General features: G+C 40.1%; 2 protein-coding genes across 2 annotated transcripts in view; both read right to left on the bottom strand.

Annotated features, from left to right (window-relative positions):
• rabgap1l (RAB GTPase activating protein 1-like) overlaps positions 1 to 26,390 on the bottom strand; it is a 190,718-nt gene that overhangs the window by 93,927 nt on the left and 70,401 nt on the right. The gene's annotated exons all lie outside the window — the stretch shown is intronic.
• Positions 1,962 to 9,898, bottom strand: gpr52 (G protein-coupled receptor 52). The gene has a single exon (XM_059340865.1). The coding sequence runs from the start codon at positions 7,756 to 7,758 to the stop codon at positions 6,640 to 6,642; it is 1,119 nt and encodes a 372-aa protein (XP_059196848.1). The 5' UTR covers positions 7,759 to 9,898; the 3' UTR covers positions 1,962 to 6,639.

Below are 26,390 nucleotides of genomic sequence, written 5' to 3'. Positions count from 1 at the left end.
GCATAGAACAATCTTTTTTAATGCATTGAGACATTTTCATTGTGCTTGAACATCTTGATACAAATAGTTTACAGTGCTTTAACTACCCACTTCAGAATGGTTCTCTTGTGCTGATATCCTTATGCAACATGTATGGTTAGATACAAAAACGACAAAGAACTGTGAAAGTATAAAATGTCTTATTTAATGTATAGAAATACATTTATTTTTTAATTTTGTATTGCAAACTGGAAATAAGATATACCCTAAACAGATATGTTTTGTAATAACCTTGGTCAACGTTTTAAAATGTTACTGAAGATCAGAATATAGATAGATCAGAATTTTGAATATCAACATGACAGTGGACATTCTCCATCCCGATACTTTCTCCCTTCCTCTTTCCTGCTTTTTCTCCTCCACTTCACACCTGTACTTCCCTCTACCTCCCGCTCATCTCCCTCCCTCCTGACCCTCCCTATTTCCATCATCTTGCCCTTCTCATTCAGACAGTCTTCTTGACCACTTCACCTATCTTGCCATCTTTTATCTCCCCAGCCAAACTTTCAATGATCTGCTGTTCTTATGTTCAATCTTCTTGCTATACCCTCCTCCATCTTCCTTTGCTCGTCTCTCCGCTAAGCTACTCGGTGAAGACACTGGGGTTATGTCTGTTTCAAAGCTCATCTGCAGTCCAAAAGTTTTAGTGTATGAATTTCAAAGGCCAATTTAAGACGAAGAACAAGGGATCAGACTCTATAATGAGGATACTGTTCGCACATTGAAGAGGACATGATGGTGTGCATTAACTCCCAGTGGCACTAAAGAAAGGCTGCCCTGCTGCAGAGTTGTTACCAAGCAAATGTCACCTGATCAGCCATCTGCTGGCTCAGAGGAACATAAAATAAATCTTTGTTTTGCTCATAATCGAGCTGGACAAATCATCTTTATAAAAATTTTAAACAGATATACAGTGCCAGTCAAAAGTTTGGACACACCTTCTCATTCAGTGGTTTCTTCATTTTATTATGACATTTTCTACATTGTAGATTCATATTAAAGACATCAAAACTATGAGGGGATGCATATGGAATTAAGTATTAAACAAAAAAGCGTTAAACAAAGTAGAATATATTTCATATTTTACATTCTTCAGAGAAGCCTCCTTTTGCTTTGATGGTCTCAAACACATTAACATGTCAAGAAATTCCACAAATTAACTTTAGACAAGGTGCCACTGTTAACTGAAAACGATTTCAGGTGACTAACTCATGAAACTGACTGAGAGAATAACAGAAGTGTGCAAAGCTGTCAGCAAAGCAAAAGGTACTTCCAAGAATCTAAAATATAAAACATATTCTGGTTTATTTAACCCTTTTTTTACTATCTTATTCCATATGTGTTCATTCATAGTTTTGATGTCTTCAGTTTTAATCCACATGTTGAAAATAATGAAAAAAAAACATTGAACATTGGTGTGTCCAAACTTTAGACTGGTACTGTAGGATCAATAGGAAAATTACAATATAGTCCTGATAAAATGGCTGTAAAAAGTACAGGCAATTTTTATCCCAGATTCATTCTTTCCACCGAGGGGCAACATTTGATCTGAACATTAAACCTAGATTCACATCACTATGCAGACACATGCCTTTTACTCTTGTGATTATTACACATTTATTACAATTCAAAATTAACTGGTGCTTTCTATCAAACCATGTTGCCCAGTATCCTTCCACCTTGCTCAAATACACCTCAACAATGTGTGCTGAGGCAGGCGTTAGCCAATCGCAAATCAAGACTGGGGATTTAAACTGGCAGCCACTCAGTCACAAGCCCACATCTGCATTCTCCTCATTAGTCTTTAAGCTAGGTGCCATGTGGAGGATATATGAGGCTGACTCTGGCGGTTATGAATTAAAGCGAGCTAACTGGTGATTGTTGCTTCAGAAACACATTTCACAAAAGCAACTACACAGATGTGAATGTCTACTATTTTCACCTTTATTGGGTTGGCAGCAACAACAAAACCATAGTCTTAGACAAAATTTCAAAATAAAAAAATAGATACTATGTAATTTAACACACTCTGCCTCCTATGCAAAACATCAGCAGCCTAGTTGATTCAACACAAATGGGTGCGCCATACCTTTGTCAGAATTTGTCTGATTTTTTTGGCTGTACAGCAGATTAAAAACAGATACACAAACTTTACATACAGTATACTCATATACAGTATATTGTGTAAAGGTTCAAACATAACTTAATAAATAAATACATATTACTCTGTAATTAATAAAACTCTTTCTACTAAAAGCCCAGATCAATGTACTTGAAAATATGATGACTTGGTTGAACAATATAACAGTTTTGATTTTCTACCACTTCAGGTTTGGTCAGTTTGATATAGACACATATAAACAATGTATTTTTCTAAATAGTCATTCAGTGGCTCTTGGATTTTTGAAATCTTGAGCCAAGACACGCATTTTACATAATCCGCTACAAAAAAGTTCACCAAAGGAATTAATATTTGTGCAACTTCTGACCAAATACTATAATCTCCATTTGAATGGTATATTCCAACTTTTACACTGTATGATAACAACTGACCTATTTTATTTTAGGCTACTAGAGGTCTTTGCTTTCTTTTGCCTTATATGTTGTTGTGTTGTCGTTTGTCACCACAGTGTAAAGATAATACAGCACTAATTCAGACCCTATACATTCTTCTACTACCCCACTGCACTATGCTCCAAAGGAGCACCAAAAACACGAGCTATCAAAAAAAAAAAAAAAGATCATCATAACTCTAGTATTTGACACGGCTATGCTGTGGTTCCCTACTGCTATTACTCATATATGCCAGGTCATATGGCTATAGAAGGGAATTCACAAGACAAATCGGCTGCTTCCTCTTATCTGACAAATATGATGTAGACATCAGATAGTAGAACATGTACCTAGTCGAAGGCAGAAGTCAGATCAGCTGTGATAAATGAATGACTTGACCCATTCTTGGTTCAAATAGAAACCCATCTGAACTATCGGTCATGGAAAACTAGATCCAATGACTATGTACCTTCAGATGTGTACACGGTCACAAGGTATGTGCATGTAGCTGGAAAATGTTTTTAAAAAGTGCAGCATGTCCATGTGACAGTAGCTTCTCAACATCTTTTTTTCACTTTTCCTACAAAATACATCTTTAGGCACGTATACAGAACAATCTGTAATGCATTAAAGCTGCATAAAGCAATATTTTTTCAAACTAACACTAAATCAAACAACTCCTGATTATGTTAAAGGTGGATAAATGCTTGTGATCCCGCTAAGAATCACGACCCATACTACAGCTTTACATAGCTGCTCTTACCTCACTGGATGTGGTTATCTTAGTTGTCTGAACCAACAAAACCAAAAACAATTGCGCCACATACAGTACAAACCATGAGCAGCCACTCCCAGCACATCATCATTTCAAGTTGACTGTAGGCTACCTGCCTCATGTGAAACTGCAGAGAACAGAAAGTAATAAAATAATGTAGATAACCCAAAAGAGACAGATGTTTTTCTCTGGCTGATGTTGGTTTACTAAACCTTAGCTTAAAATCAATATTGTACTTACATTCATCAAAATTGCCAGAAAGACTCTTGAGTGGAATGATCATGTAGCTCTGTTTTTGCTGGATGTAAAGCAGCAAATTTTACGAACATAAAACAAGGTAAAGGCTCAGCGTCCTTCTGCCCCTAGTGTTCAAAAATCACTTAATGCAGCTTTAAAATGAGGAATGACTCACACAGGCTACTGTTAAGCAGCATAAAATGCGGTTACAATATCAAGGGGTTTGCTTTTACTTTTAGTTTCTAGCATGGACAAATTTACACTACAAGCAAGGCCTAAACCACAGATGACACTACTATGTGAGCGAAGAGGGAAATCAATTATTGGCTATCGTATGTGGCTGTATTCATGTGAAATGAATAACGCTTTGACACTGATCCCAAGATCAAGAGAATGTACAAGATAAATTGACTGGAATGACTATATTACTGTGCTGTAGCAAAGGATGAAGATCATAACCAATGGCAGTCCGTGGGTTGCTTCAACAACCCGCATGATCTGCACTTTATATATCAAAAACCCCAGATTGGGGAACAGTCTTCAGATTTTACCAGGCTGGAATGGGTGCAGTACGAGAAGAAAATAACTATAATCTTTTCGCAGAACAGAGTTAACTACTCATCTCTAATATGGAGCACAAAAACAATCCATTAAGGACTCCATTTCTAACACCTATACTCTGAAAAAAAGATAAGAAACATAAACATTCAGCAGTTACCAATTTACAGTGTGATTCCCAGTTAAGTTTGACCAAATGACACTATATACTGTGGATATTCATAAAAGTATTGAGAAGTATGTTAGAAAGACAGGCCTGTAGTTTGAGAGCAATAACTTAGTGGGGCATATTTAAAGTAATGAGGATTGTATAGCCAAATGTTTAACAAAACCTCCACAAGATAATCTATTGATAGCCTTAATTTCAGATCAGTTCAGTTTTAACCTCACAGCGACCTCCAGACAGATTAGATCACATTAACCTGAGCCCCTGTCGACGGTTGCTGGGAAATAAAATCCACCATCAACTTTAACAAAGATAGCTGCGTCACTGATGCAAAACACCCAAAAACCTGTCTAGATATTCAGGTCTGCCATCAATATCAGTAGAAGTTTTGTGATTGGGTTAAAAGCAACATCAGAGAGGTGCATAATAGAATTATGCTTCTATTGTTTGCCTTATAAATACGAATGTGTAAATCATAATTACATAATGTTGTTTCATTTTCAAATTCTGTTGTTTGCTCACTGTCCAGAATACATGGGCCTACATATACAGGGGGGGTGTATTATTTATTTGCTGGTTAGAAATAGCTGCCATGAGCGCTCATGCATCAAACTGTGAGCAGAATACTCATAACACAGGAAAGCCACACCATATCAGGAAAGCCATACCAATGGTGGGAATGCTGTTGCTGATGGGCTATTTCATAAGCGTAAGGGGGGACCTTGGGAAAAAAACTCTGTGCTGGGTAGTTATCTGCCACTAGCATCAGTTCACTGCCTTGAATATAAAAGCCTCAGTGTCAAACAAACACATCCTTTGTGTGAATTCTGAAAATAAGGTGCTTTTTAGTCGGGGTGCACCACTCAATTGGTGACCAACTATACTCAGACTATATTTAAATTGATAAACAATGAAAGCAGCATGTCATCTGTGGAAAATCTGATACAGGTCACACTATGGCAGTAGGCAATGTGTTACATGTGTTGACAATTTCTCTGTCATTATTTAAGATTAGTAACCATGTTCAGTCAAGTAAAACTTTACAAGAATCCCTCAAATTCTTGTTTTGGGGATTTTACCTTGATTAAAAGATTTTAACACTCCTTTTACAAGGTTAGATATCTTTACAGTCCTTGGTCTAATGCTGTGATGTAGAAGTATGTTTGAGTTTTACTGTTTTAGATTGCTGTGCACTGTTATATCATGTACTGTGTTTTGAGAAAGGTTGGAGTAAACAGCTTTAACCATATTTACACCAACTGTCAGATAAGCGATTGGCCAATAAATTTTTTTTAAAAACGTGTCAGAAAATCTGAGCAGGGGGCGTTCCCGGTGGCACACCTGGTAGAGCGCGTACCACAGAGGCCCAGTCCTCGTAAGCGGGCGGCCCGGGTTCGAATCCGGCTCGGAGCCCTTTCCATGTCTTCCCCTCTGTCTCCCCCTTTCACTCTCAATCTCTCCTGTCAATAAAGCTAAAAAATGCCCAAAAAATATCTTAAAAAAAAAAAAAAGAAAAAGAAAATCTGAGCAGTACATTATGACTTTTTTGCATCTCTCTCCTACACCTGCATACATCATGTTTACAGACTCAACATAAAATACTGAAGAGAAATGGATTGCGCACTTTCCTCTAAAAAACAGTTAAGGCCATACGCCATCTGTCATTTATCAGCAGCATAATGGCTGTTGTCATTGTCACTGTGTGTGTTAATACAGTTAAAAAGTCAAATATAACCTTTAAACAGGTTTATGAGCACAACTAAATGTAGGTTATCTAGTCTCGGCTAATGACAGTCATACAAAGTATGGAGACATCAAACAGAAGGTCGATCCAATTCACAACCACTAACAAAATTTAACAGGCATGAAATAGCGTGGTCACATTTGATGTCTGAGGAGATATTTGTTTATCTTTTGTTTCAGTTTTGTCTTTCCACTCTGTATGACCTGGCTGATGGCATACAGGGAGATGTAAAGCGCCAAGAAAGCCATGGGGAGACTACTATCTATATGATCCACAGCCAAGTCACATACCACAGAATAAAAGCCATTAGAGTGCCCAGCTCATTAAACCGCTTTTTAGACACTGCACCCATCCCCTCGAAAAGCTTGTGATGCAATAAACCATGGTTTATTGTGACCAAGGCAATGTCATGGGTGTCAGATGACAGGCTGGAACAACAGATATTGTTTTGTGTTTGGTTAAGCCCTGCAACTGTTACTTGAAGTTAACTAGCTGCTGAGCTTGTTAAAATTCATGTCACCAACTCATAGATTCCAACAGTATCCTCATCCTGTAAAAGTCATCCCTTCAGATAGAGCATGAGTTTGCCCTCTTCCTTGGTTTTGGCTCCCCAAAGTCCCTGTCGTCGGCTGCGCAGTGGCTAAAGGAGCAAATCGTCTGCGAGAGCCTGCGCATGCCCAGGCGGAACACACTATTAGACAGGCTGTAGATGACACAGTTGCAAAAGCTATTGCTGATGGCAAGCCAGGTGGTGATGAAGGACAGGGCAGGGCTATCCAGTACATGGGAGCTCTCCAGCAGGAAGTAGATTATGTAGGGCAGCCAGAGCATATAGAAAACGCTGGTTATGCGAAACAGCACCATCGCATATCGCCGATCCGGTCCATGCCCTCCTTGATGCCCACCGCCTCCCCCCTCACCAGCCTCCATCTCCTGGCTGGGGAAGCGTGCCCGCCGTTCACTGATCTCCCTGTTGTGCTGCTGGCAAATGCGAAATATATGGTAATAGGTAAAACAAACCACAAGGGCAGCAGGCGCATACAGCAAACACACCACGAAGCCTGTAAAGAGGGCAGAGGTGGGCCAGGAGTGAGCGCACCACTCAAAAATGTCCCCATGATAGCCTGGTTTACCCCACCCAAAGAAAGAGGGCAAGAAAACCAGGCTTGAGTAGACCCAAATCAGGGTGATGCAGCCTCGTAGCCGGCATGGCGTCACCAGTTGGTTGTAAGACAGTGGTTTCGTTATGGCCAGGTAGCGGTCCACACTAATACAAGCCAAACAGGCCATTGAAACACTCTTTAGAACAGAGATGACATAGCTAAAGACCTGGCAAGTGATGGGCTCCTGGACACTTGCTGGGTAGTGGAGCAGAGACAGCGTGGGCACCAGGCAGCTAAGACCCACCAGCAGGTCAGCATAGGCCATGGTCTGGATGAAGTAGCTGGTGGTGTAGTGGTGTAGCAGAGGGGCACAGTGAAACACAAAGATCACCGTCAAGTTCCCTGTAATAATGAGCACAGTCAGAAGTACAATGACAGCAGTCTCCAGGACACAAGCCTCTACGCCTTCATTCAGCCCCCAGCCCAGGGGACAAGAGTGGTTGGCAGCCCTGCCAGGAAAGAAGTCTCCATGACTGCTGTTGGCAGTGAGCACCGGGTCCGTTGTCAGTTCAGACTGGTTCATTGTTCTGGGTGCTATCCAGGTGGGTCAGGTTTGTGGTGTGTCACCCATAAGGCAGCTGGTCTTGAAACTTGAGAACTGCCTGCACCCCCACCCGCTCTACGCTGGGTGTCTGCAGCCTTCTTCAGTTAACGGAGCTCAATACTCTGTCTAACACACTCTCTCTTTCACCTTACTCTCACATAGCTGGGTCTCAATCAAATGAACACTGACTGGAGGAAAATCAATACAGCCTCTGGGTAGGACAACCCGTTTAGCTCTCCTTTTCCAATCACTCATGGTTAGTGATAGTAGTGGGTGGGTAACAGTCAGGAGTAGAAACAAAAAACAAAAACGTATTCCTTCAGTAACCCAAGGTAGCTGGGTGGCTTTAGTGCTGTGGCCAGCATCCATCCCAAAGGCGAGCTTCCCTGCTGGTTTGCCTGCCAGTCTGTGGCCTCATCCCCTGATCCTAATGAGCATTGCCACCGGGAGGCTGAGGGCATGAGCTGTCAGCACAAGGGCAGAGAGCACAGAAGATGCGAGGGAGGACACCATACGAAGAGGTTAAAGCATGAAGCAAAGCACAATGCTTTCTGCACTTGACGGATCCTCACAGGAGATCAAATAAGTAAGCAACATATGGCTCCTTTTCACTTCTAGAGATCAGAAGAGGTTCACTGAGAGCAGTTACCTTTCAAAAAATAGATTCTATGCAACCATTGCTAAAGGGAAAAAGCTTCTCCGGAGTCTCTCTTGGTGTGTACCAAAGTCTGGAAAAGAAAATTACATCCATCTGTGCGAATCAACCCTTCAGTCCAACCCAATGTTTCACTGTGCCATGGGTGCTCGTGTGTTTACAATGTAACAGCAGGCTTCCCTTATTTTGGTGGTCCTCTAGTCAGTGTCTGGAGCCAATGCATGCCCAGCTATTGTCTGAATCAAAACACAGACACAGGCTAGAACAACATGGGGATCTCCGCAGGAGATAATGTCACAGCTCTCTCTGCACACACAGCGCTGGGGGGGGAATGTGTTTACAAGGCATCCCTAGGCAGAATGAGGTAAAACCAAGCGTTAAAATGTCCGGATGACTTTTGCCATTAAAGTCATTAAAAGTTTAAATCCAAATGCGAAGACTTGCCTCTCAGTGTTCTGGACTGCAAGACGCAAAAGACAAACAAAACAAAAATAAAAGTCCAGTAGCTGATGAAAGTGTTGAATGTAAGATTCCCATGCAGGCAGGTGGAAGGACTCTCCTGGAGCAATGAAAGGCCAGCTGAATAGCTCAGTGCTCCTCTCACTTACACTCCTTAGCAATCCTGTGGCAGACACTTGCAGAGAGGGGCGTGGGGATCAATCGGTAATCCACCTATTTATCCCAAAAACGTGTAACTTCCATTTTTGTTGTGACATTCTGAGGCTATGGCAGGCTCAGCATCTTCTCTTTAAGTACTTAATGCAACCAGATTTTCAAACTTGCTTTAGTCCATTGAAGTATGCGCTTTAGTTGTAGAGGTATGGGGTCCTACAACTCCTCTCTCACTATGTCTGTCGCCCACAAAAAAACACTGGCACCGCAACAAAAGGGAATCCACGCTAGAAGCATACAGAAAAGACCAAGTCCCGGTCGGAGTCCCAGTTTCAAGCACTGTCTTCTGCATTAATTCCGTTAAACAGAACACACATTTTTAAATAAATAAATCCTTAGATCCTGGCATGCAGAAAGAGATGAATGCAATACATCTGTCAAAAACAGCAAGTAACAAGCAAGAAAAAAAAAAAAGATGACTGCGCTGATGGAAATGAGTTAAATCTGCAGCGAGGGAAGCGAGGGGACGAAGAGTCCCTCAGCCCTGGTGCAGTGAGAAGGAGAGATGCTGTGACTGGCTTACACTTCCCTCCCTCCCATGCACTCTCTCTAGCTTGCACACTCAACCTCTCTCTCTTTCCACACACACACACACAAACTCAAAACACACACACGAACCCTCCCTCTTTCTCGCTCCCTCTCTCTCTCAGCGTCTCGCTCATTGCCCCGCCTCCTCCCATCCCAGCTGCACCTGAGGCTCCCTGCCACATTATTCTGTCTCTCGCACTGGCTCTCTGCCAGAGGTAAATTTGGATGCATTTCCTATTTACATATTACTTATCTCCCACGGTCCGTTTTCTATTAACTAAAGCCCCCACACCCCCCTCCTTTACTTTACTTTCCTGTTTCAGTCCCACTTCTCTCAGTCTCACTTCTGCATACATCTACCTAGCCCCAGTACAGTTAACACACCCTGGTGTATTTAATTCATACATAAAACCAACCAACGTCATTGAAAATATAACATGAGATAATATAGAGCAAAATATACATTTCATCCTTATGAGACACATGTTATGCTGTGTCTACTTTGAAAGTAGCAAAGACAATGCCCGTTAGTGTCATCGGTCATCAGCCTCAGCTTGGCATTTTCATTAGTATATAACGTATAGGATGACACCTCCATCTTGGACAGCTAATCCTAGAAAAATTAGTCCTCTCCCTAAACCAGTCAGGTTCCAGGTTCTTCTGGATACTTTATTGATTTTCAATTTAACCAACAGCTCAGCACAGTTATGCCTGCTCCTTAGTTACAGTTGCCCAGCATTTCAGCCAGTTGGGAGCATCCTTTGGCCGGCAGATGATAAAGCGGATCAAGTGACAGCAAATTGGCGGAGCAGAAGGGCGAATGGAAAGAAAGTGTCAAGCATTATGGCTGAACAGGAGATTTTTGCTAAAAGAAAAATCAGAGTTACTTTGCTAACATAATCGTTTTCTTCATTTATAACTATTAGAACTGATTAGTTGCAACAAGAAGTGGCTCTGAAATACAACAACAGCACCTGGCTGCTTCCAGGAAGAGTACAGCGCTTTGAATATTTTGGAGGAAAAAAAAGTTGCAAACATGACCAGAACTACATCCGTAATGGAAAATATAGCCATCCTGTCAATCTGGTCAAATCCACACTGGAGCTTGTGTGACCATCAGAGCAAAAAGAGTGTTATCTGAACAGTTGCAAGGAAATGTTCCTTCCAGAGAAAGAGCCGATCACAGACAAAGGTTGAACCAAGACCTGACAGAGTGTCCTTGAAGAAGATGTAATACGATGGAAGAATATTACATAGGAAAAGGTGGCATGAAGCCAATCCATTTCTTTAACACACCTGCTTCTGTCAGAGGATTCAAGACAATAAAAAAGCCTAACAAGAACTCTTCAACCCTTAATATGAATGCAGTAGTTGCTGGAATTTAACCTAAAGCAAGAGGTGCCTAGTTGCAAATTGGTGTGAAGATTTCATTAATATTTTTAAAAAATAGTGTTCTTTATTATCTGTATCTGCAGTTAACACAGCAATATAAGGAAACATGTTTATTTTATTCAGATTCAGATTACAGGGCACTCAAACTTTAGATATATTTTTGTTAATAGTTTGTCAATGATATAAGCATGAACCAACATAAACATTAGTACCATTATATTTAGTGAAACAACATAATTAACTGTACAGCTCTTTCATGGTGAAATTGTACATATCTTTATAGCATTTCTTCATATTGCATTGCTATTTTTTCTATTCTCTATTTCTTTCAAAACATCAAATTTAATTAATTTTTTAACAAAACCTACTTGATAATAAACTGGATTAGTTCTTTTGCATCTAGTTTTAGAATAACATTAAAATCAAAATGTTGCTGTCTGTGTAAATCTGCAGAATAATAAGTATTGCCTAACTTCACATGTACATATAATTATTACCATAGTGGCAAGTAATTCCTAACAGCTTCGAATTAGACCACTGCTGAGAATTCACAACCGTACAAAAAAAAGAAAAAAGTACAACATTCAATGATTAGTGGGCTATTATCCAGTACACTTGGGTGGAATTAGATTATAACAACGTATATGGAAATCCATATTTTTTTTTAAAAACTGACTCTTTTAGTCCATGTATTTAACCAAGTTTTTGTATATTTTGATGTGTAGTCAACAGCACAAGCAACCGGAGGTCAGTTGAGCTGAGAAACATGGAGACTCACAGGACTATTAAGAATGTCAAAAAAAAAAATGTGCAACACAAATACAATCATTACAATGTACTTTGAGCTAAATGTTGAGGTTAGGTAGTGAATCTGTACCACATAAGGGCCCTCATTTATCAAGCCAGCGTAGAAACCAGCGAGTGTATATTTCGTCTTACGACAGGGTTCACGTGGGATTTATCAAGCGATCGTATCTCTCCAATCACAGCGTAAGAATGATCGGCTGTTGATAAATGTGGCGGCTCGAAACCTGGAAAAGAGCTTCATTTAAATGTCACGCCCACCCGATCCGAAGACTCGCCTTCAGAGTTTACGACACCGAAGGACGCAATACGGCCAAAAAGAGGATTTTTCCCCCCTCTAAAGTCAACTTTATTAGCAAAGTGCACCGTTACAATTAACAATAGAGGCAATATAGCCATATTACAGAAATACGCAGCGACAGAGGTTTATGAAATAAAAGTACTTATAGTTATAAACTCAAACAAGTTCAGTGAATATTTTGCATGGTGTGTTTCTTTAAGGCTTTGAAACTCCCCTCTGAGTGACACAAGGGTCTCAGATGCACTTGCTAGATATTTGCTTGCCTGCAAAATATCAATGTTTTGTTTTTGGAGACTTTGTGAAACAATAGTTTCCAGAATTTTACCCTGTATCACTGTTTTTATTTGAAATATTCGTTTTATTTTACGCTCAAAATACAGACAATATCATGACCTGAACCCTATATGTTTAGGTAAAAAAAATAAATAAATAAAAAGATATTTGTTTTACAGGCAGGAGCGGGGCCCTATGGTATGGGGGGGCCCCCCCCCGCCTCGCGGGGGCTGCGGGGGTATACTTTACGGCCCAGGTCACCATTAAAAATCAAAACACCAGAGTTTGATCACCTCCAGGCATTGATACTACACTATGTTCCAAATTATTATGCAACTGAGTTTTTTCTCCGATTTTCCTAAATCGTTGATGCAAATGACAGTCAGCATAATTTAAGTCATCAACCGTTAGTTTAATGAATTGTAATGTGATTGGACAAACCTCCCAATGATAACAGTATTTTTTCAAAAATAAAAAACTTAAAATGCACTGTTCCACATTATTACGCAAGACAGAGTTTTATAACATTTTATAGGTTTTTAAGAGCTGAAAATGCTCATTTTTGGATTTTCCAGCATTCGGAGGTCATATTTCCTGAAATCAAAAGCTATTTCAATCAAAATCATCTTAACAGGTCAAGTTACATTTTAACATAGGACCCCTTATTTGATAGCAGCTTCACAATTCTTGCATCCATTGACCTTGTGAGTGTTTGGAGAGTTTCTGCTTGAATTTCATTGCAGGATGTCAGAATAGCCTCCCAGAGCTGCTGTTTGGATGTGAACTGCCTCCCACCCTCATAGATCTTTCGCTTGAGGATGCTCCAAAGGTTCTCATTAGGGTTGAGGTCAGGGGAGGATGGGGGCCACACCATGAGTTTCTCTCCTTTTATGCCCATAGCAGCCAATGATGCAGAGGTATTCCTTGCAGCATGAGATGGTACATTGTCATTAGGGTTGCAAAATTCCCAGAATTTTCAAAGACGGAAACTTTCCATGGGAATTTAAGGGAATTAACGGGAATTAATGGGAATTAACGGGAATTTATGGGAATAAACTGGGAATTTTCAAAATTGAAGGTTGGCTCTTCTTAGGGAACTTAAATATAGTTGAGGAAAGTATATTTTAGCATAATCTTGACTAAAACAAACAGATGCCATTCAAATACACTTGAATATCCATGCCATTCCTCAATCACATGCACAGAGCACACTGCTTACTGCATGGCTATTGAGACCACACCCCCTACTGGCACTGTGCATGCCTCCATCACATGTACAGAAGATTTCTAGAAGACTGGACCACACTTTTGAGCCTGAAGCTCATTTTTGAATGAGTGGGGTTAGGGGATGGGTGATATTGAACCCAACACTCCTGTTTTTGTTCATCCATGAAACAAGTAATTAGAACGTGTTCTACTCTACTTACAAATAAATCTGTTGAAATATCTGTTGAAAACATTTTGTATGGATGTTTTCTTATTTCTGCTTATATTTATGCTTGTATATAATATATTCCCAATTAGTTCTCCTAAATTCCCATTAATTCCCATAATTCCCATGGAAAAGCTTCCAATATGGAATATTTCCAAAATTCCCAAGCTTAACTTCCCATGGAAATTTTCCGGAAATTTTCCGCCCCTTTGCAACCCTAATTGTCATGCATGAGGATGATTTTGTTACGGAAAGCACGGTTCTTCTTTTTGTACCATGGGAGAAAGTGATCAGTCAGAAACTCCACATACTTTACAGAGGTCATTTTCACACCTTCAGGGACCCTAAAGGGGCCGACCAGCTCTCTCCCCATGATTCGGCCCAAAACATGCCTCGCCACCTCCTTGCTGAGATCGCAGCCTTGTTGGGACATGGTGGCCGTCCACCAACCATCCACCACTCCATCCATCTGGACCATCCAGGGTTGCACGGCACTCATCAGTGAACAAGACTGTTTGACAATTAGTCTTCATGTATTTCTGGGCCCACTGCAGCCGTTTTTGCTTGTGAGCATTGGTTAGGGGGGGCCGAATAGAATAACTGATAGAATAATTAAGAAATTATCTTACGCCCACTTTACGATCACTTTCTGACGTACGCTCGTTTGATAAATGAGGGCCAAGGTGTGTATTATGACAGGACTTGGTTACAGGTGTAATGAGTGAAGTTTAATGTCTTTTCACTAATATTTATGATAATTTAACAAGAGGAATATATCATTTTTAGATTTAATTGAGTACATTTTTACATTACATTACATTACATGTCATTTAGCAGACGCTTTTGTCCAAAGCGACTTACAATAAGTGCATTCAACCTGATGGTACTAGACATAGACCACAGGAATCAAGTAAGTACATAACTTACATTTCATACAATATGATTGTGAACTTAAGTACAAGTTAGTCTACCGTGCAGGGACAGCTCTTTAATTGTCATGGAGACCAGATATTCTGTAGCACCTGTGTTGGTGGTTAATTTGTTCATTCAAGAGAAACAGTGTGATGGAAAAACAGAGAGAGGGGTGAGAAAGGAAGGAGAACTAAAAATAAAGAGAGACAAAGTGAAGACTTAAAAAAAAAAAAAGTTCACACAGACAGTTGTGCTTTCACTATGGAAGGAGACAGTCAATGGGGATCTCTCAGCACAGCGCTCTTTACCTTTGGAGGTGGACACTGATGAAAAACACGACCAGAAGGCCACCGTTAATAATTCATTCTGCTCCAAAACAAAGCCAGCGGGGCCACTTGGAAACAAAGGTGGAGGCTGATTCACCTTTCGCTGCTTCCCAGCATCCCACCCTCCTCCACCCCTGGGCTCCTGTTGATTCCAGTCAACAGCAATGTGTTGGCATAAGCAGGGAGTTTACATCTACATTATAGGTGTTTAGTTTATCCACAGCAATCTACAGTAATGAACGCAAGGAGGCAGGGGGTTCATCCATCTTGTTCGAGGACATTTCATCAGGAAAAGGTGAGTATGTACGTCTCTGAACAGCACCTTTCTAGAGCAGGCATAACAAGGTGTTCCATTGATAAAATCAATTAAAACCCGAACAAATGACTTTACACTCAGACATCACATGCAAAATCATCAATGCAGAGCCTGTCTGTAGAAATAAGCTGCTTGTGCTGTTTAAACAAGTCACAAAGTTTATCACAGGATGTGGTGGCAATGTACATACAGTAGCCAGCCTTGTCCTGGAATGATGATAAAGGGAAAGCCAGTATTTTAAACCCTGATCAGAGGATGTTATAAGGTCATGTCTGCACAAGATCTGCACAGGTTCTTGGGCTGAAATTTAGCAGGTAAAAGAAATGCTCATTGCTCCTTCAAGACAAGCAAGTGCTGCAGTTAACTGAAGTTAATATGTAAATATGTGGAATAATGCCAAAGATAAGCAGAAAACTTCCCTCCAGTCAGAGATATTATATCATAAGTCATAGTAGAATGCTCCAAATGACCAGCGGACTGATATCGTCACAACAATGGAAACTTTTATGCAACTGCTTGCGGGATGTTTGCCAAATTGTGTCTGAAGTCCCTCCAGCATTTACAAGAGGTCCACATTTATTTTAAGGCATATTAAATTACCCTGGCTGAGAGGTGGTCTTCATGGAAGACGGTTGTTAACTCACCAACTTGCCTTGGTGTGATCAGATCAAAATTACAAGATACAAGGACACAAACATTTTGGATGCAGGCCTCCAGTGCTTTCCATTTCCTGTTGTTTTTATTCACATCAGCCAATCTGTGTTTTTGCCACATATTGGTACTACAGATATGAGGGTAAAGATACAAGCACCATCTACTCGGCTGAGGCCTTATGGATTATGATAATAAAACAACATCATGGCAGTCTTGATAATTATTAGATATCGATGATGAACGCAGCATTTTTTTTGCCTGCAATACATTGCTTATATTGTGATGTGTGCCCTAGTGGCCATTTTATTTTATTTAAAAGATAATAAATTAGGGTACAGGAATGATCCAACCAGTATTACTTTATCTCAACTAACTTTTGAAGCACCATTTCTGATAGCAAATTCTGATCTTACAAAAAACAAGTTACCCAATTTATTTTTATTTATATTTGATATCTTCACCTAGCCTGGCTAACACCAGACCAAATCTCATTTGAGATTTGGTCTGGTGTTAGCCAAAATTAAATTCAAGCGTGCAAGGCAGTCTGGGTATACCCAGGCTAATCTTCAACTGTAACTGTATTCAGTCTAATATAGGTTCCATTTACAAATTATTGCTGTGTTTTTATTACGTTTTTCAGTTGTTTTTTCAACTTTTTTGCAAATGTGGTTGTAGATTACTGTTCCTTGCATTGATCCAGCCACTTCAGCTTTACAAATTGTTGCTTGGTTGTCAAGGAATTTCAGGTCCTTAGTTTGCCTGAAGGCTAAACTATAGATGTAGTGGCCAATCACTGACAACCCTCTTGTCCAACAGTCTGGGGGTTGGGATATGAAGCGATAGGTGGTTATTGGGGCAGATTAAAGCTGGTTCACTGCCTGGATACAAACATTCAGCCAGCACCATCATCGGACCAACACTAAACCAGCTTAGCAGGCAGAAGCCGGTATTCATATTTATTAACAGTGAGCCAAGCTTTGTCTGGATTTAGTTCCCAGGTTGAGGGGACAGAAGAAGAAAAATCCAAAGGTCTGACAACATTAGTAGTCATTGCCTTTAGTGCAGCGTATGTTACACAGCACGGATACAGGACTCAAATGCAGCACTCGGGAGGCAGAAACAGAAGGTAACCAGTCTTTAATAACAAGCAAAGGTTCGGTACACGGGAGTTTAGTCAGGCAAGGCAGGCAAACAATCCAAAGGGATAAGGAAAAGGCAGAGTCCAAAAACAGGCAAGGGACAAAACCAAAAAGCACACTCGGAAAACGCTGAAGAGTAGGACGCATGGTACACTAACAATCTGGCACTGGGGAATGGAACACAAAGGGTTTAAATACAGAGAGTCAATGAGGTGATGAGACACAGGTGTGTGATAGGGGGGCGGAGCCACCACCAGGTGGAAGCTGGAGCCTGGAGTAGGCAGAGGAGGGGCAGACTGTGACAGCGTAACTTACTTTCTTGTCATAAAACCTGTGTGATGTCATTCTATGAATACTATTGACAATATTATCTATTTGCCGAAGAATCCTGTAATCCTGGTTTACATTCAGATACTGTGACAAAAAAAGTCCTAAATGCAGTGAAAGTCCCACTGTCATTAGACCTTCTGCCTCTCTTTGGTCTCCTGGGGCCGGTATTTCAAAACTTGTAATCTGGATCAGGATAATCCGGATAACGAAATCCTCCTTTTCTCAGTCATGGATCAAGGTGATCCTGCTGACTTTATCTGAGTATTTCAAAACATTGGCAGAGTGGATCACCGTGACGTCGATGTGGGCGGATCTGGATTTCCAAATCTTGTTGTGTCTCCGACTCTGGGAACGAAACATGGCGGACTACCTGACGAAAGGAGCAGGGAGCACCACTTTCACGTCAAAAGTGTAAGTTTACCGTCATCTAATGTGTAGTGGTTTCAAGGCCATATGAACGCCAACCAACATATCATGCTAGCCAACTTCTTGAATTGTCACCTAATTAAAACCAGGCCGCAGCGATCTCTAATTGAGACGCGGCCGTGCTAACGGTAGCTAACTCCGCTTCATTGACTTGTGTGTTAAGCAGCTAGCGGGCTAGCGAGGTAGCTGCTTTGTTGATTAATTTTAGTCTATGGTTTAACTTGTAAAGGACCTAATCGGACGTACATCATACCTTAACTCTTTAAACTAACACCAACTTGTTTAGAGTTTACTAGCGTTACATTATTGGCAACACGGCAGACTTCATGTGTACAGAGCAGACTGCTGCAGTCTGCTCTGTACTTATCTGTACTTAGTATTTATTATTTTCAAGACAGAACACGAAGGTAGGGCGACAATGGGCATCGAAAATTATTATTGTTTTTTTTTCTCACTCAAGGGTGACTGGCGACGCCCCTCCAGCAGATGGCGCCCCAAGCGACCGCCTATGTCGCCTATGCCTAGAGCCGGCCCTGGGTAAGAGTATTTAGTATACGGTTCATTCATAAGTGTCACAATGCTCCAGTAATGCTAGTGATGATGTCATGCTTTGTGTACTTAAAGATATACTCATACACCTTCTCTTTCTTCTACTTTCAGAGTCACTCACAGCCATGACTGCGGTCAAGTGAGCCGTCATTCACTTCTCCGTAGTCAAGCCAGCCGTCCCTATATAATGTAGTGCGCCCGTATTGTGATATTTACGGTAAATTCACTGAAACTGCTCCAAGCGAGCTGACAAAGTATAAACACTTTATTGTCATTCTTTATCACCTTTTTTTTCAGAATAATTACCAGCAGAGAGGAGATGAAGTATTAACGTTACATCAACAGTTACATATACAGTAAAATATTACATTATATTTTTTTTAAATCATAAAAATTAAACTGTTTCCAGTCACTAATTTCACTGCAGGTCCATTCTATGGCACCTAAGGTATATTATCACAAAATTACAGCACTTTTCACTGTGGAAATTCATAATAAAATGCACTTCAACTTACTGTACAGTAAAATATTACATTATATTTTTAAAAAATCATAAAAATTAAACTGTCTGTTTCCAGTCACTAATTTCACTGCAGGTCCATTCTACAGGACTGCAGGTATATCCTCATACATTTACAGGAATTTTCACTGTAGAAATTCATAATAAAATGCACTTCAATACAGTAAATATTCAAATGCATTTTATTATGAATTTCCACAGTGAAAAGTCTTGTAAATGTGTGAGGATATACCTGAAGTCCTGTAAAATGAACATGCAGTGAAATTAGTGACTGGAGACAGACAGTTTAATTTTAATTTTTTAATGTAAAATTTTTAATGTACAGTAAATATTCAAATGCATTTTATCATGAATTTCTACAGTGGAAATTTCTGTAAATGTGTGAGGATATACCTTCAGTCCTGTAGAATGAACCTGCAGTGAAATTAGTGACTGGAAACAGACAGTTTAATTTTAATACATTTTTAATGTAATATTTTTAATGTACACTAAATATTGAAGTGCATTTTATTATGAATTTCTACAGTGAAAATTCCTGTAAATGTGTGAGGATATACCTGCAGTCATGAAGAATGGACCTGCAGTGAAATTAGTGACTGGAAACAGTTTAATTTTTATGAATTTTTAAAAATACAATGTAATATTGTAATGTACAGTAAATATTCAAATGCATTTTATTATGAATTTCCAAAGTGAAAATTCCTGTAAATGTGTGAGGATATACCTGCAGTCATGTAGAATGGACCTGCAGTGAAATTAGTGACTGGAAACAGACAGTTTAATTTTAATTAATTTTTTAATGTAATACTTTTAATGTACACTAAATATTGACTTGCATTTTATTATACATTTCTACAGTGAAAATTCCTGTAAATGTGTGAGGATATACCTGAAGCCCTGTAGAATGAACCTGCAGTGAAATTAGTGACTGGAAACACAGTTTAATTTTTATGATTTTTTAAAGATATAATGTAATATTTTACTGTACATGTAACTGTTGATGTAACTGATTGAAACTACTTGAAATTGTAATGCATTACTTTCATGCTATATAGTTTGGTCAGTGACACAATAAGAAACATTTTTGGTATTTTATGGTCATTTATAGCAAAATAGCATCTGATTTGATGAAGTAGAATAATCAGTTTGTACACAAACACCTTACTGCATGTTTTAAAAATCACATTCAAGCTATTTCCAGTCATTTTAAAAGTGCATTTTTAAGTTTCTGACAGAATTTGTCTTCAATAATCAGAAGCATGAAAATATACCTTGAAAATGCTTGGAAGGTGCTTCATGTGCAGCATGATACATTTACAGCAGCTTCAGAAAGTGGGGTCAAATATTTTACTATGCTTAAAATTTCTTTCAATCAGGCTACTTTAATTATTAAAAGTAAAATACTAACACTTGATTAAGTGTAATGAACATCTTGAGTAAAAATATCTAGGAGAAGTGGAGCTGAGACGTCAAGTGAAATCCACCTCTGAGGTGGGATCAGAATGATCCTGACATTTTGGTATCAAGGTGATCCAGATATCTGCCTTGAGTTTTGAAATACCCAAATCCAGCCTTTTAACTGGATTCAAGGGAGGATTGTATTACCGGAGTGGAATCCTGATCTTCAGGATCAGGGTTATCTGGATCCGTGTTTGAATACCCAGTTTTCAGATCAGATCTAGATTTAATCCTATCCAACCAGGATAATCCTATCCGATCACTTTTGAAATACCGGCCCCTGGAGTATAAAACATCACACACAGATTAGTGTAATGAACTCAGGATCAGATCAAGTGTGAAATATGGTCACATTATCCCCTTCCATTCCTGAGTTATGATAATAATAACAGCCAGAAATTAAGTATTTTGCAAAACACTATGCCTTGTGCGGGTGTGTGGACTTCTCCAGCTACTTTCAAAAAAATATTTACTACTAAGAACTTCACTGGAGGCTATCAGAGTTGAAGACAATAGAGTTTATTCTCAAGCAAGAATAAGACCTGAGTTGATCTCCGGAACATCAACTAAAAGAATTTATATTTAGGGCCCGAGCAGGCAACGACCTGCGAGGTCCCTATTGTATTTCGAATGATTATTTATTTATTTTTAGGGCCCGAGCAGGCAACGACCTGCGAGGTCCCTATTGTATTTCGAATGATTATTTATTAGGGCCCGAGCAGGCAACGACCTGCGAGGTCCCTATTGTATTTCGAATGATTATTCTTTTTATTTTTATTATTATTCTTCTTCCCAAATGATCGCATATTTCACTGCCTGAACATACCCCAAAACTCATGAAACTTTAAATATAAGTCAGACATGGTGAAAAATTTTATAATCTATTGTCATCCTGAATTTTCACCACTAGGTGGCGCTATAATAAAGGAACGTGCGTTTTGGCTAATAACTTCCACATACTTTATCGCACATTCAAAAAACTTATACCCACTCGTTCACTGAGTTGTGCTGAATCTCGTGATATAGGCCACTCCCATTTTCGCCTACCATTTTTTTTCGCAAATTCGCGAAATGTCGCAAACCTACTTTTTCGAACTCCTCCTAGGCAATTTCATCGTTTTGCACCAAACTTTGCACACAGCATCTATGGACCCTCATGACAAAAAGTTATTAAAAGAATTTTGGTTACCCAAAGAATACTCAAGTTATTAAATAACAACTTCCTGCAGGTGGCGCTATTTTCAACACATAACACAAAGTGTTGCATATCTCCACGTTGTTGTGTCTGAATGACATGAAACTCAGGTTACTACTTCCTCATGAGCCCTTGAGGCTCGCTGCAAAATTTTGGGCGATGACCAGTAGGTGGCGCTCTTTAAATTGAAGTATTTTATATCTCCAAATCCGTTTGTTGGATTAACACCAAACTTGGTATACTTATTGTCAATGCCCTCCTGAGGATAACCCTTAAAGATTTCATTGATCGGCCCCTAGGTGGCGCTCTGGCGGCAGTTTAATTTAATAAGTGTCACTGTGCCCAGACCATAAGACTTAAGGCAATGAAATTCATAGGGGTGGTATAGACTGGTCCCTGTAACGCATAAACCCCAACGGCAGCATGCCCGACACGCGTGTCCTGCGAGGGCCCGTTAAGTACTGCGCGCAGTCCTAGTTTTTATTATTTTTCTTCTTCCCAAATGATCGCATATTTCACTGCCTGAACATACCCCAAAACTCATGAAACTTTAAATATAAGTCATACCTGGTGAAAAATTTTATAATCTATTGTCATCCTGAATTTCCACCACTAGGTGGCGCTATAATAAAGGAAAGTGCGTTAAGGCTAATAACTCCCACATACTTCATCGCACATTCAAAAAACTTATATCCAGGCGTTCACTGAGTTGTGCTGAATCTCGTGATATAGGCCACTCCCATTTTCGCCTAGAGTTTTTTTTCGCAAATTCGCGAAATGTCGTAAACCTACTTTTTCGAACTCCTCCTAGGCAATTTCATCGTTTTGCACCAAACTTTGCACACAGCATCTATGGACCCTCATAACAAAAAGTTATTAAAAGAATTTTGATTACCCAAAGAATACTCAACTTATTAAATAACAACTTCCTGCAGGTGGCGCTATTTTCAACACAAAACACGAAGTGTTGCATATCTCCACATTGGTGTGTCTGAATGACATGAAACTCAGGTTACTTCTTCCCCATGAGCCCCTGAGGCTCTCTGCAAAATTTTAGGCGATGACCACTAGGTGGCGCTCTTTAAATTGAAGTATTTTATATCTCCAAATCGGTTGGTCGGATTAACACCAAAGTTGGTATACTTATTGTCAATGCCCACTTGAGAATAACCCTTGAAGGTTTTATTGATCGGCCCCTAGGTGGCGCTCTGGCGGCAGTTTAATTTGATAAGTGTCACTGTGCCCAGACCATAAGACTTAAGGCAATGAAATTCATAGGGGTGGTATAGACTGGCCCCTGTAACGCACAAACCCGAACGGCAGCATGCCCCGACACGCGTGTACTGCGAGGGCCCGTTCAGTACTGCGCGCAGTCCTAGTTTTATAATTATTATTATTAGGGCCCGAGCAGGCAACGACCTGCGAGGTCCCTATTGTATTTCGAATGTTTATTTATTATTTTTATTATTATTCTTCTTCCCAAATGATCGCATATTTCACTGCCTGAACATACCCCAAAACTCATGAAACTTTAAATATAAGTCACACCTGGTGAAAAATTTTATAATCTATTGTCATCCTGAATTTCCACCACTAGGTGGCGCTATAATAAAGGAAAGTGCGTTTTGGCTAATAACTCCCACATACTTTATCGCACATTCAAAAAACTCATATCCACGCGTTCACTGAGTTGTGCTGAATCTCGTGATATAGGCCACTCCCATTTTCGCCTACCGTTTTTTTTCGCAAATTCGCGAAATGTCGCAAACCTACTTTTTCGAACTCCTCCTAGGCAATTTCATCGTTTTGCACCAAACTTTGCACACAGCATCTATGGACCCTCATAACAAAAAGTTATTAAAAGAATTTTGATTACCCAAAGAATACTCAAGTTATTAAATAACAACTTCCTGCATGTGGCGCTATTATCAACACAAAACACAAAGTGTTGCATATCTCCACATTGGTGTGTCTGAATGACATGAAACTCAGGTTACTACTTCCCCATGAGCCCCTGAGGCTCTGTGCAAAATTATGGCCGATGACCACTAGGTGGCGCTCTTTAAATTCAAGTATTTTATATCTCCAAGTCGGTTGGTCGGATTAACACCAAACTTGGTATACTTATTGTCAATGCCCTCCTGAGGATAACCCTTGAAGGTTTTATTGATTGGCCCCTAGGTGGCGCGCTGGCGGCAGTTTAATTTAATAAATGCCACTGTGCCCAGACCATAAGACTTAAGGCAATGAAATTCATAGGGGTGGTGTAGACTGGCCCCTGTAACGCACAAACCCCGACGGAAGCATGCCCCGACACGCGTGGACTGCGAGGGCCCGTTCAGTACTGCGCGCAGTCCTAGTTATTCTCGTACCCAAATGATTGCATTTTTCACTGCCTGAACATACCCCAAAACTCATGAAACTTTGAATATAAGTCACACATGGTGAAAAATTTTATAATCTATTGTCATCCTGAATTTCCACCACTAGGTGGCGCTATAATAAAGGAAAGTGCGTTTAGGCTAGTAACTTCCACATACTTTATCACACATTCAAAAAACTTATATCCACGCGTTCACTGGGTTGTGCTGAATCTCGTGATATAGGCCACTCCCATTTTCGCCTACCGTTTTTTTTCGCAAATTCGCGAAATGTCGCAAACCTACTTTTTCGAACTCCTCCTAGGCAATTTCATCGTTTTGCACCAAACTTTGCACACAGCATCTATGGACCCTCATGACGAAAAGTTATTAAAAGAATTTTGATTACCCAAAGAATACTCAAGTTATTAAATAACAACTTCCTGCAGGTGGCGCTATTATCAACACAAGTGTTGCATATCTCCACATTGGTGTGTCTGAATGACATGAAACTCAGGTTACTACTTCCCCATGAATCCCTGAGGCTCGCTGCAAAATTTTGGCCGATTACCACTAGGTGGCGCTCTTTAAATTGAAGTATTTTATATCTCTACATCGGTTGGTCGGATTAACACCAAACTTGGTATACTTATTGTCAATGCCCTCCTGAGGATAACCCTTGAAGGTTTTATTGATCGGCCCCTAGGTGGCGCTCTGGCGGCAGTTTATTTTAATAAGTGCCACTGTGCCCAGACCATAAGACTTAAGGCAATTAAATTCATAGGGGTGGTATAGACTGGCCCCTGTAACGCACAAACCCCGACGGAAGCATGCCCCGACACGCGTGTACTGCGAGGGCCCGTTCAGTACTGCGCGCAGTCCTAGTTTTTTATTAGGGCCCGAGCAGGCAACGACCTGCGAGGTCCCTATTGTATTTCGAATGATTATTTATTAGGGCCCGAGCAGGCAACGACCTGCGAGGTCCCTATTGTATTTCTAATGATTATTAGGGCCTGAGCAGGCAACGACCTGCGAGGTCCCTATTGTATTTCGAATGATTTTTTTTTTTTTTTTTTATTAGGGCCCGAGCAGGCAACGACCTGCGAGGTCCCTATTGTATTTCGAATGTTTATTTATTATTATTATTATTTTTATTATTTTTATTCTTCTTCCCAAATGATCGCATATTTCACTGCCTGAACATACCCCAAAACTCATGAAACTTTAAATATAAGTCACACCTGGTGAAAAATTTTATAATCTATTGTCATCCTGAATTTCCACCACTAGGTGGCGCTATAATATAGGAAAGCGCGTTTAGGCTAATAACTCCCACATACTTTATCGCACATTCAAAAAACTTATATCCACACGTTCACTGGGTTGTGCTGAATCTCGGGATATAGGCCACTCCCATTTTCGCCTACCGTTTTTTTTCGCAAATTTGCGAAATGTCGCAAACCTACTTTTTCGAACTCCTCCTAGGCAATTTCATCGTTTTGCACCAAACTTTGCACACCGCATCTATGGACGCTCATGACAAAAAGTTATTAAAATAATTTTGATTACCCAAAGAATACTCAAGTTATTAAATAACAACTTCCTGCAGGTGGCGCTATTTTCAACACAAAACACAAAGTGTTGCATATCTCCACATTGGTGTGTCTGAATGACATGAAACTCAGGTAACTACTTCCCCATGAGCCCCTGAGGTTCTCTGCAAAATTTTGGCCGATTACCACTAGGTGGCACTCTTTAAATTGAAGTATTTTATATCTCCAAATCGGTTGGTCGGATTAACACCAAAGTTGGTATACTTATTGTCAATGCCCACTTGAGAATAACCCTTGAAGGTTTTATTGATCGGCCCCTAGGTGGCGCTCTGGCGGCAGTTTAATTTAATAAGGGTCACTGTGCCCAGACCATAAGACTTAAGGCAATGAAATTCATAGGGGTGGTAAAGACTGGCCCCTGTAACGCACAAACCCCAACGGCAGCATGCCCCGACACGCGTGTACTGCGAGGGCCCGTTCAGTACTGCGCGCAGTCCTAGTTATTATTATTCTTCTTCCAAAATGATTGCATATTTCACTGCCTGAACATACCCCAAAACTCATGAAACTTTAAATATAAGTCACACCTGGTGAAAAATTTTATAATCTATTGTCATCCTGAATTTCCACCACTAGGTGGCGCTATAATAAAGGAAAGTGTGTTTTGGCTAATAACTCCCACATACTTTATCGCACATTCAAAAAACTCATATCCATGCGTTCAGTGAGTTGTGCTGAATCTCGTGATATAGGCCACTCCCATTTTCGCCTACCGTTTTTTTTCGCAAATTCGCGAAATGTCGCAAACCTACTTTT

Source organism: Centropristis striata, chromosome 9 (assembly GCF_030273125.1).
Source record: "Centropristis striata isolate RG_2023a ecotype Rhode Island chromosome 9, C.striata_1.0, whole genome shotgun sequence".
Taxonomy (NCBI): domain Eukaryota; kingdom Metazoa; phylum Chordata; class Actinopteri; order Perciformes; family Serranidae; genus Centropristis; species Centropristis striata.
This window is presented reverse-complemented; position numbering and strand designations above follow the sequence as displayed.